This window comes from Enhydra lutris, unplaced genomic scaffold (genome assembly GCF_002288905.1).
Source record: "Enhydra lutris kenyoni isolate GAN:26980312 unplaced genomic scaffold, ASM228890v2 scaffoldscaffold23, whole genome shotgun sequence".
In the NCBI taxonomy this organism is placed as follows: domain Eukaryota; kingdom Metazoa; phylum Chordata; class Mammalia; order Carnivora; family Mustelidae; genus Enhydra; species Enhydra lutris.
In genome coordinates, this window is record NW_019154107.1 from 29456214 (window position 1) to 29474570 (window position 18357).

Genomic DNA, 18357 nt, shown 5'->3' on the forward strand with positions numbered 1-18357 from the left:
CCTCCAGGAATAAACCCCAAGGACTGTTGAGCTCCTCCAGACCCTTGTCAGAGCCCTTTGTGGTCCAAAGCATTCCTTTCTCTGCTGGAGTCTGTCAGCTCTGGCAAAAATCAAGTTTCCTCACCCTAATCTTACCTCATCCATACAAGTTTCCTTGAGAAATTATGCAAGAGAAACACTTTCTTAGAATCCTCAAATGTCAGAACTGGAGGGGCCCTTAGAGACAATTTTGCCCCAACTCCCCTCATTTAGCAGAACATATAACTTCCTTTGCCTCTATTTCCACGTTCCAAGAAATCCCCAAGGCCGTCTCATAATAAAAATCAGGAGGAAGTCAAGAGCCAAGTTAATCAAGGAAGTAAACTACTATGGGACCCAGCTGTGCTCAGGGAGGATTGAGTCATCAGAAATCCAGCCCTGGTCCCAGGATTTGTTTATTAAGGATTTTCTTCAAGGAGAAAGGAAAGGATCTGTGGTAGCTCAACTCCAAAGATTTTCATGGGGGCGGCTGTGACTGGAAAAGGTTTGATTAGCTTTCATCCAGGTTGGAGAGTTCTGAAAGTCCTGCTCTGAAGAGGCCTGCCTTTACTTCTGACCAGTCCAGGCATTGTGGAGAAGTGGGTAAGGTTTGCCTCTGTGCCGCTTACCTCCTCCCAAAAAGTACCTCTCTGCGTCCCATACTCAGACAATCCTCCTTTCAGTTTGGAAGCATATCAAGAACACTTGAAACTATGTTAGGATGGGCTTTGCAGGGTACAGCTTCCTTCAGGTAGCTACATTTATAACAAGATACCCCTGTGTAAAGCATCCTCCCTTCCATTGTAAGGAAACAGGCTGGGTCTCAGTGACTCTTGTAAAGCCATGTGACTAGTAAGAGGCAAAAGCTTTGACTTTTAAATCCAGAAGGATCTCACATGCTCTGTTTGTTCCTATGAAGCCACAACACCTCAAAGTCACCAGCTTATGCCGCAGCAAACTAGCAGACAGAGGACCACACCTCTGAAACCGATTTTTTTTTTAAATTTTAATGAAGATTTTATTTATTTGTCAGAGAGAGAGAGAGAGAGAGAGCGTGTACAAGCAGGCAGAGTGGCAGGCAGAGGTGGAGAGAGAGGCAGGCTCCCCGCTGAGCAAGGAGCCCGATTCGAGACTCGATCTCAGACCCTGGGATCATGACCTGAGCCAAAGGCAGCTTAACCTACTGAGCCACCCAGGCATCCCTGAAACCATTGTTTTGACCTTGTTTGCAATAAATTCTAGCACTATGATTGACTTCTGAGGGGCATGCACAAATCTAAGGATTTAGTGCTGGTCTCAAAAGAGACACTGGGAGGGGGGTGCCTGGGTGGCTCAGTGGTTTAAGGCCTCTGCCTTCGGGTTGTGGTCCTGGGGTCCTGGGATTGAGCCCTGCGTTGGGCTCTCTGCTCCGTGGGGGGCCTGCTTCCTCCTCTCTTTCTGCCTGCCTCTCTGCCTACTTGTGATCTCTGTCTGTCAAATAAGTAAATAAAATCTTTTTTTTAAAAGAGACATTGGGATTCACATAGGGTGTCTGTGAATTTACCATCCTCTAGCTTTCTTCTCAGAAGAATTTTCTCTCAGACTGATGGAAGACGAGGAAATCTCATCAGTTGAAGTAAATGACTTCTCAGAAAGCTTTATTCACACATAAGAGGATCAGATCCAATTGTGGTTCTGGATAGTATTTATCCATGTGCAGTGAACAGTGAGGGTGTGTGTGAGGCAAGCTGGAGCAATGTCCCCCACCCTTGCCTGGGTAATGGGTAATATACTTACTTTAGCTAGATTCCGTGTAAGATGGCCTACCTTCAGGCTCTTAATAAAAACCAAGAAGGCTACGTCCTTGGGATTAGAAGGGGAAGTATCAAATTAGGCAGGCAATTCTGAGAGAAACAGGGAGGCCACAGGTGGCAAAACTCTAGAGAGTTTGTAAGCTGAGATCATTTGGACAAGCCAGATTACTTAGGGACTTGGGACATATATTATATCCCTGTGTCTTGGGTGCTCAGAAAAGAACCCAGGGTGAGATCTGGACACAAGTCCAACCCTGTATCACCAGTCCTTGGAATTCAACCCATTCTCCTCCCTTGCTGCCGATCCATCTGATCAAGAAAACAACACTTTTTTTTAAATTTTTTTAATTCGTGTTCTTGCCCAGCTTTTGGACCCCCTGTATTTGCCCAGTCCAACTGCTCAGATGTATTAGGAAATACAATCATGTGGTATGCAGTTCACTGGCCTGATGGGTGAGGGCATTCAGGCTGGGATGGAATGCTGCTAGGGGGAGTAAATGGAGGGGAGTCAAAGGAGTTGTTAGCTCACAGATTAGTGAGCAGCCAGTCTAGCAGTTGTTTCCTAGCCATGTTTCCCACGGCTTCATCCAGTTGTCTCTCCTTGGCGAACTTCATGACCTCTTGAAGAAGATCCCCTACACTGTACCCCTTCTCTGCTGCCTTAGCTGAAACTTCAGGAAGCTGTGGAGAGAGCCAGAGGTAGCTTTGAGTCACATGATGCTTTTGGAGAAGGGAGCCAGTTGGATCAAGTGGGCCCTCCCCTGTCACCTTCCTACCCAGTCTTCTAGGATTAGAGTAAAGCCTGACACAGATCCAGGACTTCACGCTCCTGACCTGGCTTTCCTTTCCCCTTGTCCCTTCTCTAAGGACACAGTTCCAAATGCCACTGGACTTTCTTTTTGAGCTTTAGAAAACAAACTCTGGAATCAAATGTGTTCACCAAACACTTCTCATACGTGCTAGATTGTTCAGTTAGTCTGTGATGATTGCTAGCTCAAGGTTAGGGGTTGCCATTCCCCAGCTTCCCTAAAAAAGTATGAGGTGGGAAGTAAGGACAATCTCCTGGTCCTGAACTAAAAATAATCTGGTTCAGTATTTTCTCTTAACTCCATCTGATGTAGAGAACACGGTTGTGGGGGGTGTGTGTGTGTGAGAGACAGACAGAGGGAGGAGAGAAGAGAGAACTTGTATGTGCATGAATGGTGACCTTTGTGAAACTGGAAGGCAAGGCCAGGACTAGGGCAAAGCAAGTGAGGTGCCTAGGACAAAAAGTTTAGGGAGGCAAGGTACTCTTGAGGCAGCTGCAGGACCCATGTCTTTGGGGAGGAGCTCCCTTTTTCTTTTCTTTTTTTCCCCCTCTCTCCAATCCTTTGAGGGCCTTCAAACTCAAAACATAAAACTTAAACACTGCTCCCTGATGTGTTACCGAATAGTTTGTTGAAAGGATCACCGATACAGTGAGCTAACCTCACTCCTCCTTTTGGTGGAAATGCACAGACCTTGAGGTATCCAGAGCCCCACTCAGTTAATGGTTCACCACTTTGTCTTTTTATGAAGTGCAAGCAGTTCGTGAAGTGCACAGTAAAGAGGCGGCTTGGGAAAAAATCGGACTACTCTCGGGCTTTAAGTACAATGCTGCCTCCCTCTCCCTGCCCACCCCAACCCTCTTTCCTTCTTGCACCTGTTGCGTTGCTTACCTTCTCCAGTTGTCCATCATCATCTCCCATGAAGTAGAGCATGGGCACGTTAAACTGGGAGGCTGCAATCCACTGTAGGACAGCCTGGAGCTGCTTCTGCAAGCTGCTTGTTGAGCACTGATTATTAACTATAACTTCGGGCCCAGGAGAGTCTTGATGGTTCTGTGACATCGCAGCATCATGAGTACATCTGGAGCCACCAGGCTGGTAATTGGAGTTGTTTGCCAAGGCTGCTTGTTCTTCCAACTCGGCAAGGGCTGCCCCATTATTACTATACTTAGCCATGATAAGGCACAACTTCATCACGGATTCTACCAGTTGATCTATAAACTGGCGGTTCACTTGCTTCATCCCACTGATAAAGTCAAGTTCTTGATTTTCCTGGCATTGTTCTTCCCCTCTGTCAGGCCTCTTGGACACAGAAGCTGCTTTGTTTGTCCTGGGCTCAGAACGCTTGTTCTCACCTTCACATAGATCGTCACAGTTGAAGGGGCTCTCATTAAGCAGCTTCTGAATCAGCATTAGAACGATGTTTGACATATCCAGCTTCTGAGAGTCCAGCTGTTGATTTTCCTTCAGGGAGGTAGACGGTCCTGGAGCTCCACGAGATTCTAGATGTTTCATCGAAAGTGCCTTGGCACTTTGGCCACTTCCAGACTTTTCATATTGGGCACTCTGAGTCATATAGCCCGTGGCAGAACCAGGACACTCTTCTTCAAATGCGTCTTTGCCTTTGGCCTGCTGGGTCAGATGGTATTGGATCAACATAAGGGCAGACACAATCAAGTCTTTTGCCAGTGAATCCGTGGAAGGACTGATCTTCTCTCTTTTTTCCTCTTTATTGATGCATGCTTTGCTAGGCATCTTGCCTTGGTTTCCTTGCTTTTGGTTCCACATGGTCAGGCTCTCCTTGAGGATGTGTTCACTGACTTTCTCAGCGCTGGTCAATGACTTGCACTGCTCTGGTTTCATTTTGCCTTTGTCCTTTCCTTTCATCTCGGCTTTCATGGCTGAGAATTCAAGACTTTGGTTCTTGCATTTGGGATCTTGGGACCCAGCTTTCAAGGATGCGTATGACAGACTCTGAGTTTTAGTCTCCTTCTTCTCGCCAAGAAGAGCACTGACCAGACGCTTCAGCATAGCCTCCATGATATCTGCAGCATTTTGTTTTCCGTGGTTGAACAGATTCCTCTTGACAGCAGAGACAAAGTCCGAGTCGGTCATCAGGACCCCTGTGATGTTATGCAGGTTCTTCATGCAGGAGTCAATCAAATCAGACACAATTTCTTTGGTGTGTTTTAACAGTACCCTCTTCAGGACCACACAGGCTGGAATTGGCTTCCCAGAACTATGTACTTTCAAGGTCTTCATAACAGAGACCATCATGTCAGATGCCACCTGATTGGCATAAACCATGAGCCCTTTGCTGATAGAATCTGCAAATTCTTTACTATCTCTTTGACACATCTGTTTGTCCCCAACCTTGTTCTTGTTGGATAATTCACCATACAGAAATGTTTTCCGGCCACCTTCCCTGCCCTCCTCCCCAGTGCCCCGCATTTCTGCCGAGGTCAATTCTACAGCATCATGGGCCATTTCAGAAGCAATCTTGCTCACAGCACTGCGGGGGCTGTTTTTCCCTTTGTCCCCAGGGGATGGATAGAGAGAATGGTGGAGGCATTTGCTTCCACCTTCCAACTTCTCCTTGATCTCCTTACGGGCCATCTGGATTACCAGAGAAGATAATCGGTTGACATAGAAGGAAAGGTCATCCATAGAACATTCACCGTCGGGGGAAATCACTGCCCTCTGAGTGCTAGGAGATTTGGCTGGAGGAGTGGAAGGACTCTGGTTATTGTTGGTGTTTTTGGCAGCTGTCATTTCTAGATGTAGGCATTGAGGTCCATTGGTCATATAATTCATGTTCAGTTGATCGGCATAGACACTGTAGCAGTTCCCAGAGGGTAATTTGTGATATTCGCCTTCTGTGTCTCCTACTTTATGTTTACAGCTAGAGGCTGAGGGGCTCAGTGCATGTTGAAAACCCAAAGCATACTTCTGGAGGTCATTGAGAAGCCAATTGAGGACGCTTATGGGATCAGAGGGAGCTTGTTTGAAAAGGCATACAGATCCCTCCGTCTAAAAAAAGAAGAACACCTATCCATAAGAGTTTGGGTAGGGTACTTCTTTCCCTTATTTAATTTAGAAGATACATCTTCAAAACTGCCCAGATTAGGGATTTGGCCTTTAGAATTTGCACAGGAACATAAAATACAATTATAACCATTAATACACATTCAAACACAAGTGGCAGCAGCAAAATCTCAGAGTATATGCATTTGTGCACTTAACTATATTTAAGTATTATCAATATATTTGTCAATTTCATCTGCATATGTGTTCTTATCTCAGTGTGTCAAAAATGTATCCTTGTATCCACTGTGTGCATGTGCATATCAATACAGCAATTTGTAAGTGTGAATATCTCAACAGAAGTCAATGTGTCAGTCTGTCTTGAGAAATGTGAAAATGTGTGTGTGTGTCCGTGTACATGTGTATGTCCGTGTCCATGTGTGAGTGTGTGTAAGCATGTGTAATAATATGTTGACATCAATACTCATTGCCTACTGTATAAGCCAACATGCACATGTTGGCGCATACATTTCATACGTGTGTGGGATTATAACCATGAGAGGGTGTATGTCAGTGTGTCTGAGAATATGCAAATAAGCAAGTGTTGATTGGAAACGATGTGCATATATTTATGATAGAAATCCAGTAGTATGTATCATGCAGCTATAAGTGCATTTGTATACATTAGAGCATGCATTCACATATTAACATACAGATTCATTAATAAACATTAATGTATAATATATTAATACATGTGTATGTTAAAATATGAAATGCATGTGTAAATAGGTGATTGTATAATGACTGTGTAATCTGTCAATAAATTGGGTGTCATTTATGTTATATTTATTTTTTAATTATTATTATTTTTTAAGATTTTATTTATTTATTTGACAGACAGAGATCACAAGTAGACAGAGAGGCAGGCAGAGAGAGAGGAGGAAGCAGGCTCCCTGCTGAGCAGAGAGTCCGATGTGGGGCTGGATCCCAGGATCCTGGGATCATGACCTGAGTCAAAGGCAGAGGCTATAACCCACTGAGCCACCCAGGTGCCCCTTATGTTATATTTATATGCTGTGTCCGTGCTTGAAAATGTGTGTCAGCATTGCCCCCACCCCCGCATTTGAGTTTGTGTGTGAGTATGTGAGTGGGGATGTTACTGCATTTGTGTCGGTGTGTGTATCAGTGCATACAAACAAGAGTTAGTGACTTTCTATCATTTTGTTTAAGTTTCTGTGTGTGTGTATCAACATGAAGTATATTTGTAAGTGTGTATGCCTATACCTGGGTCTGTACAGTTAGTGTGTTTTGATCAAAGGCTATGGGTGTGTGAGTATATGTTTGTGCATGGTGTGCATGGGTATATATATGGATGTTTACATGTGTCGTATGTGGGCATGTCAAGGTATCTGGCTGTATACCTGTGTATCTCTGTGTATGTATGTCAGTCATTGTTTATCAATAGGTCAATGTATCTAAGTTTATTATATTAGTACTTGTGTGTTTGTCAATGTCACGTGTAGTGAAACATGCATATGTCTTTGCTTGTATAAATTATTTTTTGTTAATGTATGTAAATGTATCAATGTGCGTATCACTTTGTATAGATTTGTATGTTTGTGACTGTGTGTGCCCCTGTTTGGAGAGGTGTAGATGTATTGTACACAACTTCTACTCAGCACTAAGTGCCATTGGCCTCTTTGACCCTTCCAGGGCTTCATCTCCTGTCTTCTCATAGAGTTCCTGGAAACATGAGGTCATGAGAAGGTCAAATTTTTGTGAATGGGCTTGATACAATCAAGGAAATCTGCCTTGTGTGCAGGAAATATGGACTGCTCTTTTAAAAATAAACACCAGGTATAATTTATCCCTTTCTTGAGTCTCCAAAATGGAGTTGACCACCCCCAACTGAACCCAAAACTAGAGAGTATTTGGTAACTGGCTTTTCCTTCCTTAGAGCCCACTCTCATTATTCCAAATGTGTCTGGGGCCAGAAATGTTGTTTCTCATTATGAGCCCAGGAAGACAGAACAAGAAATGCTTGACTCTTTTTCACTAAAGCAAAAGATCCTGTTCCAATACCAGCCACTCCAGGCTTGGAGGACTGTGGGGTGACTTCTCATGTGCTTTTAATACCTACCCCAAACCAGGAGCCTAACAGATATAATTAAGAATACTTACACAAAAACAAAAGGATTCTGTATGTGACAGTGGCATGCAAGTGTAATTGGTTCTAATTTTATGCTACCCAACAACCTAGGTAATCTCTTAGACAACAGGGTAGGAACAAGGCAACTATAGTTCTTTGTCATTGTGGATTCTCTCTGCTCCATATTGTCATTCTTCCTTCTTGGTCTCCAGGCAACACAGGGCATACAAGTCTATTACAAGCCAGCAAAGAACATTGCAAAAGATCCTGCTTATAAGCCTGTATCTTTATTAGGATAAGAATAGCTACGTTATATTTGGAGTAGGGCCCTGAAATCAGGAATGGGCATTCTGAGCCTCTGTGTTTAGTGTCACTGTTAGATACCCAGGCATTGAACTTACCGTGACTCTCAGCTTCAGACTGTGTTCTCTAGAATGTCATAGTGTTCAAATCTATGGGCCTGTTATCTTAGTTATCTTACCATCTCTGAACCAGACTCCTCAGACTCAGCACTGGGCTCTGAGAATTAGAAAGGGTGAGGTCAGAGGCTAAGTATACCTTAGACTGGTCTTGCTTCTCAGTATCCTTGATCACAATAATCTCTTTTTCTTCCAGATTTCCCAAGTTCAAGTCACCTTCCGAACTGGAACCAGCAGCATCCTATGGAATTAAGGGGTAAGATTTTTATGAACAGTTGGTTTTTGAGATTTCTCTAGGCCACCCTCCTAGGCTACCACTTCAAAGTATGAATGTTATGTCCCCTATTATCCCTCTTCTTTCTGAAGGAGAGGTAGGACTGTGATGCTGGCTAGTCTTTTCTTTTCTTTTCTTTTCTTTTCTTTTCTTTTTTTAAGATTTTATTTATACATTTGACAGGCAGCGATTACAAGTAGGCAGAGAGGCAGGCAGAGAGAGAGAGAGAGGGAGGAGAAAGCAGGCTCCCCGCCGAGCAGAGAGACTCGATCCCAGGATCCCGAGATCATGACCCAAGCTGAAGGCAGAGGCTTAACTCACTGAGCCACCCAGGCGCCCCAGCTAGTCTTTGAAGAATGATAGAGTTCCCACCACAAATTACTATTCCCCTTGCCCCAGCCCCACTGAAGGTATTCACAAAACTGTAAAACTGTCAGTCTCAGGAACCGTATCTCATTAATCATCAAACTTTTGGACAGGGTTTTTTTTTTTTTTATTTCACTTCTCTGACATGCAATTTTCCATGCTTTCTTTTAGCCCTACCAACAAATTAAGTGGTTTCTAAAATGAGACTTGGGGGCACCTGGGTGGCTCAGTGGGTTAAGCCTCTGCCTTTGGCTCAGGTCATGATCTCAGGGTCCTGGGATCGAGGCCCGCATCGGGCTCTCTGCTCAGCGGGGAGCCTGCTTTCTCCTCTCTCTCTCTATGCCTGCCTCTCTGCATACTTGTGATCTCTCTCTCTCTCTGTTTCAAATAAATAAATAAAATCTTTAAAATGAGACTTGGTACCAAGAGTGACAATAAATTCTGAACCAGAGACCGTGGGCTTCCAAGAACAGTGGCTTTCCATTTGAGGCTCCTCCACCTTTCTGTTCTCTGCCACAACCTTTCCCTCTCCTCATGCTGTCTCTAATGACCCTTCTCAGCGGTTTCCCACCCATTCCAAGTGAGAGGAGCAGAGAATACCCACCTTGCAATCTTTATCTTCCACATTCAGGGTGGACACGTCAACAAAGCATATCTGCATCAAAGTAGGAGGGTAAATTTAGAGAAACTCTAAAGACTGTAATTTCTTTCTGGGAGATGGCAGTACCTACCTTAAAGGGTTGTGAGGACTGATTGAGATACTGAATGTAAAGCTTTTAGCAGAGTGCCTGTGCATAGTAAGAACTCAATAAATGTTAATATGATTATTATAAGGCAGACAGAATCTTAGCATTACTTTATTTCCTAAATGAGCATACCTACCTGTCAGAGAGAGGCCCAAAATATAATACCCATATATATTGAGAAACCTGAGAAGAGGGGTGGCTTGCCCGACTGACACAAACTCAGAGGTGGAACTTTCATTAGAAGTTGATTCCCCTGGCTCCCAGTTTAGAGACCTTTCTGCTATAGTGTTCCTAAAGTGTGGTATTTTTACTACGGATGTTAGAGAATATTTCCAGGGGTACATAAATAGATGTATTTAATAGGTGCATTTGTTGTTGTTTATTTGGAAAATACGTCCTAAAATGTCAGACCTGTGGTATTGCAGACAATACTGCTTAGGGTGATGGTAATTTTTAAATGTATTTGAATTTTAAATTTATTTTTAAAAACATTGCAAAAATACATATTAAGTAAATCATGGTATGAGTGGCACTTGAACATGATAAAAAAATGTGAGGTACTATGTAAATCACTCAAAATTTTGGAAACAGAGCATGAAGTATTTTGCCCTCCTGAGGGAGTCCCACTTTAGTGTAACTTACTGGTAGCTAGGTGACATTGTGACTTCAGAAGGGTTAGTTAGGTAATAAGGGCTGGTAACTAGGCAACCACCACTCCTCCCTCCCTCCCAAGCTCCCTGCTAGTTCTCCCTCCCCAGGTCCTCTACATCACATCCGGTCCTGCCTCTCCCTTAATTTGTCCTTGTGTGATGTATAAAGCACACTGATCCCCCCACAGACCTCCTTGAGCTTGGTTGCTTGGAGACATCACAGTATTGCTCTCCATTAATCTATCCTGGGCTCCAGGATATCTGTACTCACACGAGGATCCTTTCCACTCCTTGGTAGGGGTAATTTGTATCTTACCACTTTCCGGTCCTGATCTTGCTGTCCTGTTGGGCTATAGAGATCTACCTTGCACACACCCCTGCGGCTGTGTAACCAGTCAATATCATCAGACATCTGTAAAGAGAAAGGAAAGAGATCTGAATATATATATGGTTATGTATGATTTTTAGAGACTGGCTGAGTTTGGATAAGAATCTCTGAAGGGCTTCCTGAAACCCATCTCTGTATTTTCAGTTTAAGCTAGGGACTGGTGGGGGTGAGCAAAAGGGGAAGGACACTATGAAATGTTTGAACTTGATTATCTTTTAGCACAATCCATAGTCTCCGTTAGTTTAGATTCCTCACACCAAGTATTTGGAATCATGGGAGTATCATATTAACTTGTGAGAAAGCCGTCAGGAAAAATGGCAGGCTGGGAAGCAAACCGAAAGGTCTAGAGATTGTGGGGATTAAATTTAATGATTTACTTCTACCCATACTCACTAAATCTCATCTGTCTCCACTTTTGTTTACTCACTTGGGTACCACAAAGAATAAAGTGTACCTCATCCTTTTTAACTGAATCTTCGTTGACTCCAGTTCAACCAGAATCTTTCTCATTACATTAAAGAAAGTGAAATTAGATAAATAGCTCTAATACTTATTACATAAGGCCATTGGAAAAGACTAGGGTCAATACTAGTACAGTGAATAAATAGCCCTTCTTATCAAAACAATATATAAGATTCCAACATATAGAACAAGTTTCTGAATGTTAGGAAAATCTAATAGCTATAAATATAACCAAGAGACAAATGTCCGAGGGAAGGCCAAACCCTGATCCCATAGACAAAGGTTTTGCTATGTAAGACCTCAGATCTATGTTCAGGAAGATGCAGTTAAGAACTCGGTAGAATTGTTTGTTTCTGGGGCTTCAATTTGATTTCGTTTTAAAACTTATCAAGAGAAAACTTTTTGCTAAATTATTAGAGGGCTGTTGGATTCCTTCCCCCCAAGTTCCTTCAAAATTGACACTCCTTTTAACCTCTAGTTCCCTCTCTCCCTCTCTTCCTTTCTTCCATTCCCCCTCCCTCCCTTCTCTCCTTTCCTCCTCCTCCCTCTCTCCCCCCTCCTTCCCTCCTTTCCCCCTCTTTCCCTCTTTCCCTTCTTCCATTCCCCCTCCCTGCCTCTCTCCTTTCTTCCTCCTCCCTTTCTCTCCCCCTCCTTCCCTCCATTTTCCCCTCTCTCCCTCTCTTCTTCCATTCCCCCTCCCTCCCTCTCTCCTTTCTTCCCCCCTTCTTCCCTCCTTTTCCCTCTTTTCTTCCATTCCCCCTCCTTCCCTCCTCCTCTCTATCCCCCTCCCTCCCTCTCTTTTCCCCTCTTTCCTCACTCCCTCCCTCTCCGATTCCCTCCTCCTCCCCTCCTTCCTTCCCTCTCTCTCTCAACATTTTGATAACATCTATCCTCTGATGGTCATCTTTTCACATAATACTACATTTCTACTCTTTGCCATTCCCCCTCTCCCACAGATCTTCTTGGGTTCTTCCTTCAATAATGTCTACATTTTTCTGAAAAAGTTTTAGGAAAGGACTTCTCATACCCACTTAGAAGAAAGAGTTTTTTTCTTTTCTTTTCTTTTTTTTAATGCTAGAGATAACTAGCCTAGAAAAAAAGAAGAGGAGTCATAGAGGTCCCTCATATGATTTGGATACAACCTCAGTCCAAATCCTAAGGAATTAAAAAAAAAATTAAATTTGCAAACTCATTACCTTGATAATGAAGTTATTTTAGACTTTTGGTTGAAACTGTGCCACCAAGAAGGGAGATGTGCCCCTTTAGATGGAACTGGGCAGTGCCAAGTTCTTGGGCACCTGCAGCTGGCTGCCACCCCCGTCAGCTGTTGGATGAGACTGATGGGCCAGGCTTTTCCCTGCTGCCTCTGACCCTGGCATATGACAAGGGAGTTTGTTGGGTCACAATGCCTGAAACTAGCAACCTCAGCAAAGGCGTGGCCGTCTGGCAAACTCAGTAGCCCTTCACGTCAAAAGCACATCCGTCTGTCTGCTGTACAACAACACTTTTATGTTCTCTCTGGGAGGGTACACATATTTATTTCACATTTTGTCTATTTTGTGGAGGGGGAAGTCCCTTGAGACTTCCTTTCTCTATCATCTTCTTGTTTCCAAACAATCTAATCATTGTTACTGGTTTGGTGGGGGTCTGTATTTTTCACATACAGAATTACCACCAGGCTTTATGAATAAGACAGTACTAATTTTCCCATCTTAGCTTATTTCTCTTTGGGTTTCCCACTGGAGTCAGAGTTATGCAGCAAGAGATCTTTGGATTTAAGTAAAGACAGAAAAAATGGTAAAGACCTATCTGGCTATCCTGAATAAAAGCAAAAATACAAAGTTTCACCTCACTATCAAGATATCCCCTTAGCTAGTCAAAAAGAAGTCAGAAGATGCCCCTACCTTTGTAGTATCAGAGTAAGATATTTTGTAGGACCTTGGAATGATTTCCTTCTTGTTAATTGGGATGCTGTGATGACCCTTCCAGTCTGACCCAAGATGTTGCTTCTTTGCTCAACCCTCCATACCCTGCTAAAGCCTTCACTGCCAGCTGGTACTAGAGTTTCTACTTCATGACATCACTGTTTCTATAGAGAACAGTGACAACACAAAGTTGGGGGCTCCATTCTTAGGATTCTGGATGTCTAAGTGGTCCAGCAAGCTCTAATCTTCATCATGAGACATAATTATCCCAGAAAAAAGGCCAATCTACTTGGGACAAGGCCAGCATTGCACAGACTTTTTTAATCTATGAAAGGACCTAAGCCCCACTTATACTTTATCATTATATGGCCAGTGCTGGATTGCTGGCTATTGTATTCTTTAGAGGATTATCCATTAGACTTTGAGATGCCTTTAGTTTTGCCCCAGTTTGGAAACATTAGCCGCCCATCACAAAATAGCTCACACTGTGCCCAACACTTGTCTTCTGCTTCTCCTTTCTCTACGTATTTCCACTTTAGCCTCATGCATGACAATAAAAGCATCTGAATTAAAAATAAGTTGGGATGATCCCCTAAATAATAGTTTCGTATTCTTGGTCTACTTCAATTTCTTCTTTCCCGTGTTACCCCTGAGATTGCATGTCTTAACCCTGCTGTACAATTTTGATCTTGTTAACGCATCAAAGAGAAACAGAGCTAGACATTTGTTAGAAGTGGCAAGACAGATTTTATTCAATTGCAGTAAGGAAGAGAGTCTTCCTTTTTTTAACAAAGGATTTTATTTATTTATTTATTTATTTATTTGAGAGAGTGAGTGAGAGAGAAAGAGAGAGCGTGTGAGAGAGAGAGATTGAGAGTATGAGCGGGGAGAGGGGCAGAGGTAGAAGCAGACTACCTGCAGAGCAGGGACCCCTGATGTGGGCTGAATCCCAGGACCCTGGGATCATGACATGAGCAAAAGGCAGATGCTTAGCTGACTGAGCCACCCAGGTCCCGAGGAAGAGAGTTTTCCAATGAACAGAGCTCAACTCCACTGAAACAAGAAGCAGAAGGCTTTTTAAATGCTGGGATGTGCTAAAGGAAAAACTGCTGAGGTTTTAAATGTGTGTGTGTATGTGCGTGTGTTTGGGTAGGGGTGATCAGTGTGATTAGGGCAACTGTGTGTGCTAACTGATACTTATCAAAGTTAGGCTCCTACCCTTTCATGGAGATTAAGAGACTGGGGTCCTTCTTTCTTGATAATTACATTTCAAAGGGATGGCTCCCAGGTCCTTGAGAAAAACATTTCTGGGTTGTATAAGATACATCTCAAGGAACGGAGAAAGGATTTACAATGATAGGTTTTCTAAAGTAAATGTTCTAAGAAAAGGGAGGTCAGGAGCCTATAATCAGGTTTTGGCTGAAACAAGCAGTAAATTCTTCTGTTAATGTTGAACTTTCTTAGGCAGACCTTTTAAGGAGGCTGGGGTCATCATTTAGGGACACGGCCTTGAGCTGATAGAAATTGTGTTAGTGTATTCAAGTCTCTTAATGTAGGAAAAGGATGATATTGTTTGTGCCCAAAGTTACAGTTCTGTATGCCAAGGTTGAGGTCTAGTTGAGAAGTCTCAGAGGAGCCTGACTATATCAAATCATCATGTTGTAGACCTTAAATATATACAATTTTTATTAAAAAATAACTTTAGGTCAAGAAGGGGGTCTTTGTCGGTGGTGATGAGCTAAAATATATTACACAAGACTTGTTTTCCCTATATTACCTTTTTGTCAAGAACTTTTGATGATTAAAGAAAAACCTGGCTCATGTCTGTAGAATAAGAAGCAAAGAAAGAAAACATGTATTTATTCTCCAAGCACAAGAATTTATATCCCTAAGATTAAAAAACAAAAAGCCTCTATGTCTCCCAGCCCAGAAGGGAACAACTATGACTATGCTCTGGGCCTGGAAAACGTCTTACCAAATCCCCTGAATGACAAAAATAGAACTATTATGGATGATTAGAGCCCTGTCCCATGGCGCCCCAATCCTGTCATCCTGGAGGCTAACCAGGAGCAAACAAGAGCAACATTTGGATGGGAAACCAACAACAAAAACGTGAGGAGGCTCAGTCGTAGGTTACAGTATATCCTCTGCCTCTTCTTTCTCCTAAACTGCTGAGATTCTCAGACTAGCCTCTACTGACAAGAGGTGGGAACAGATGGGTGGGAAGAAGGATGTTCAAAGAATCAAAAGGAATATGCCACGTTAGTGTGTGAATAGGTGTGAAGTACTATGCACTTAGATTAGCCTTTAAGAGCCAAACATAAACATGTTAAGCATAGTTTTTTTTTGAACCATTATCATCCATTTTCTAACTTTGTTTATTCTACCCGAACATCTCTTCCATACAAACTTGTGGATAATTGTACAAATCAATACTTTAAATATGCTTTTAGTTTACATTTGGTTTGAAAGAGCTATTAAGATAATAAAAATGGGACCTGTTTTTGTAATGTAATTGTTATGAATAATGGCAAAATGAAATTTAAATGAGCTGAACTATCAGCCTTCATGAAATCACTGTCTGCCTGTTAGTCTCACTAAATATCTTCCAGTCCCAGATTAGGCTGCATAATTTAGTTTATGGGATGACACCATGACCATTTGGAAGAGGCACAGTGATACCAGTGATTAACAGACATTATCTATTGTGGACCAATACAAATGGGAGCTCCACTTCTTTTTTTTTTCCTGAATTATTTTCCAGTATGAAAATACACAATGTCATTTAGAGCAGCTTCATGCAACCATGCTAAAGAGAAAAATTAGATAGCTATTCTGAACATCCCGGCAGTGGTGCTGCATAATTACTTCGGTCAAGTATTTATATTATGTCTGTATTGTGCGTATCTGTCTGGCCTTTTTTATGATTGATTGAAGCAGTGGAGGGAGAAAATAAAGGACTTGAAAATGCTATAAATATTCTCTCTTTTTTTTTATTCCAGAGGGAAGCTGTTAAAGAAAAGAGGACTCTTAGATAATGTTGGGGTTTCCGTTTAGGGAGAGACTTAATTGGGCAGCTGAGGTCTGTTCTATTGCCTTGTTGCAGAAAATGACTTAATAGCTATTTGTGAAAGGTGGGCTTGGCTTGGCAGTGGCCATTTCTAGTCAGGCTCCTCCCTCTTATAATTGGGAAATTTCCCTCCTCTGATTTCCTAGAACATTTGCTTCTTGTCTGTATAATTCATCTGACGTTTAGTAGATCTGGCCTGGTAGAGTTAATTAACTTTTCCTATCCCTGGATCACCTGCGTAGAAAGACTGGCGGGCAGTTTCTCTGTCATTATATCTGCCACAATACTGGGCAAACACATGGGCTCAAGGAACAAATAAATAAGTTTTTGGAATTTCAGGCAGCAAACAGTTCAGAAGACATGGAGTGCTGGAATCTGTAATATTTCAGTGGGCAGTCTACATCTGAGAGCAACACTATCCACACTTGAGTGTGCCTCAGAACCACCTGGAGAACTTGTGAAAACAGCTGGGCTCCATCCCGGAGTTTTTTATTCTGTGGGTCTGGAGTGGCACCTGAAAATTTGCCCGCTGCTGTGTTCTCATTTAATTCTTAGGAGGCCTTCAGAAATGGGTGCTATTTTAATCCGGATTTCATCAATGGGGGGCCGGGGGGGGGCGGAGGGGTTGCGGGGGGTGGGGTGGTTCCCTCTAGACGAGGCACTACCCACTTCCATCATTTTGAAGGTGGATGTACGTGTGCGCGCGCAGAGTGGTACCCTTTTTCTTTCTTCTAGGGTCCGAAGACAAATTTCCGGAGAAAAAGAAATGGCTAAGGGGTACTTACTTTGATCTTTTGGCCCCATCTGGTGGTTTCTAGTCTGACTGAACAAAGTGCTGATCCATTAGCTCCCCCTGCTGGGGAGAATGGTGGGGTCGGATGGCGGCCATCTGCGGAGGCGGTTTTTCCGGAAGCGGTTTTTCCTGAGGCAGTTGCTCCAAGAAAAGTTTTTCCGAGCCGGTTAGTGACTTCTTGGGGCCGTCATCCGTGTTTTGTTTTGTGTCTTGTTTTGTTTGTTCTGTTTCCTACTACTTGCGGGGCGTCCCTTTACAAAGCTGGGGGTTTAGTGTCAGGCTAAGTTCGAGGTACAACTTAATTTTCTAGGCCTTTTGCTTTCCCTATATAAGTACATAGACGTATTTTGTGTCAGAGCTGGAGAGGTAGCGGAGGAAGCTAGGCTATGAATCACATCCCCCCCCCCGTCAAATCAACAATTACCTCGAATGTCTGATGAAAGGTATTAAATATTGTATTAACAGGCGACAAGTTTTTTTTTTTTAATTTAGTTATTTATTTGAGAGCGAGAGAGCGTGAGCTCGCATGAGCAGGGGAGGGGCGGAGGGAGAGGGAAAAGCAGGCTCCCTGCTCAGCAGGGAGCCTCATGTGGGGCTCAAACCCAGGACCCTGGGATCTTGACCTGTGCCCAAGGCAGATACTTAACAGACTGAGCCACCCAGGTGCCTGGCGACAGAATTTCTTATCCTCTTCTAGGCTTCTATCTTTGTCAGTGAATGAACATTTTAAGCCAAAACTTGTGGAGGAGAGGAAGGGGCTCTGGAAGCCGGAAGCCTTTCGAGTTCCATCATAGTATTTGTAGGCATCCCCCCACCGCACGACTATGTTAAGTACCCCCAGGTTTTAGGGATGTGGAAATGGGATGCACACCGACCTAGTCTTCAGCTTGGTCATGTCCTTGCCCCGTGGGGGTGTCAGGCTGAGACTTGTGCCCGTTGAGCTCCCATCAAGAGGGTAAATGGCGGTCATGAGTCCATGTGGCCACTAGGAGGCCGCAGCTGCTTGGAAAACGTGCTTCCATACTGTAGGCGATAACCCCTTTACCAAAGCCCCTTTTGCCAAGGCATTCCTCAAATTAAAAGGGGAATTGGTGATTTCTCCTTCATAGAAGCGCTCCCCACCCTAAAAACCTCACTTTTTGTGCGTGTTATATTTATTGATACGTTTCCTTCAAAAAAGTTGTTTATAGGTTTAAGCTTTGTAGTATCTGTTCTGTTTCATTATGAGCTTTATCTGTCCAAATGCTTGAGGACAATGACTGTGTTTTACTGATTTTTAAAAAATTTTTTTATTTTTTCATCGTAATAGTATTCATTATTTTTGCACCACACCCAGTGCTCCATGTAATCTGTGCCCTCTCCAATACCCACCACCTGGATCCCCCAACCTTCCACCCCCCGCCCGTTCAAAACCCTCAGATTGTTTTTCAGAGTCCATAGTCTCTCATGTTTTTTTTTTTTTTTATCCTGCCAG

The 18357-nt window shown here is 43.2% G+C and overlaps 1 protein-coding gene across 1 annotated transcript; it reads right to left on the minus strand.

The window, feature by feature from the left end:
- Nucleotides 1–2163: 2163 nt before the first annotated feature.
- Nucleotides 2164–13051, minus strand: LOC111150545 (A-kinase anchoring protein 4). Its single transcript, XM_022508038.1, has 6 exons — nucleotides 13000–13051; nucleotides 10562–10657; nucleotides 9454–9504; nucleotides 8349–8450; nucleotides 3509–5647; nucleotides 2164–2492 (listed from the first exon to the last, which is right to left on the minus strand). Exons 2-6 carry the CDS (start codon nucleotides 10655–10657, stop codon nucleotides 2337–2339), a joined length of 2544 nt encoding a protein of 847 aa, XP_022363746.1. The 5' UTR covers nucleotides 13000–13051; the 3' UTR covers nucleotides 2164–2336.
- Nucleotides 13052–18357: the final 5306 nt, after the last annotated feature.

What these genes read in the sequence shown, in the direction of transcription:
- LOC111150545 (XM_022508038.1), bottom strand. Translation starts at nt 10,657, where the DNA reads ATGTCTGATGATATTGACTGGTTACACAGCCGCAGGGGTGTGTGCAAG. An exon ending in AAGATCAGGACCGGAAAGTG is followed by an intron (nt 9,505 to 10,561) that starts GTAAGATACAAA and finishes ACTTTGATGCAG; the next exon opens with ATATGCTTTGTTGACGTGTC. An exon ending in AGAAGCAAGACCAGTCTAAG is followed by an intron (nt 5,648 to 8,348) that starts GTATACTTAGCC and finishes TTCTTTTTTTAG; the next exon opens with ACGGAGGGATCTGTATGCCT.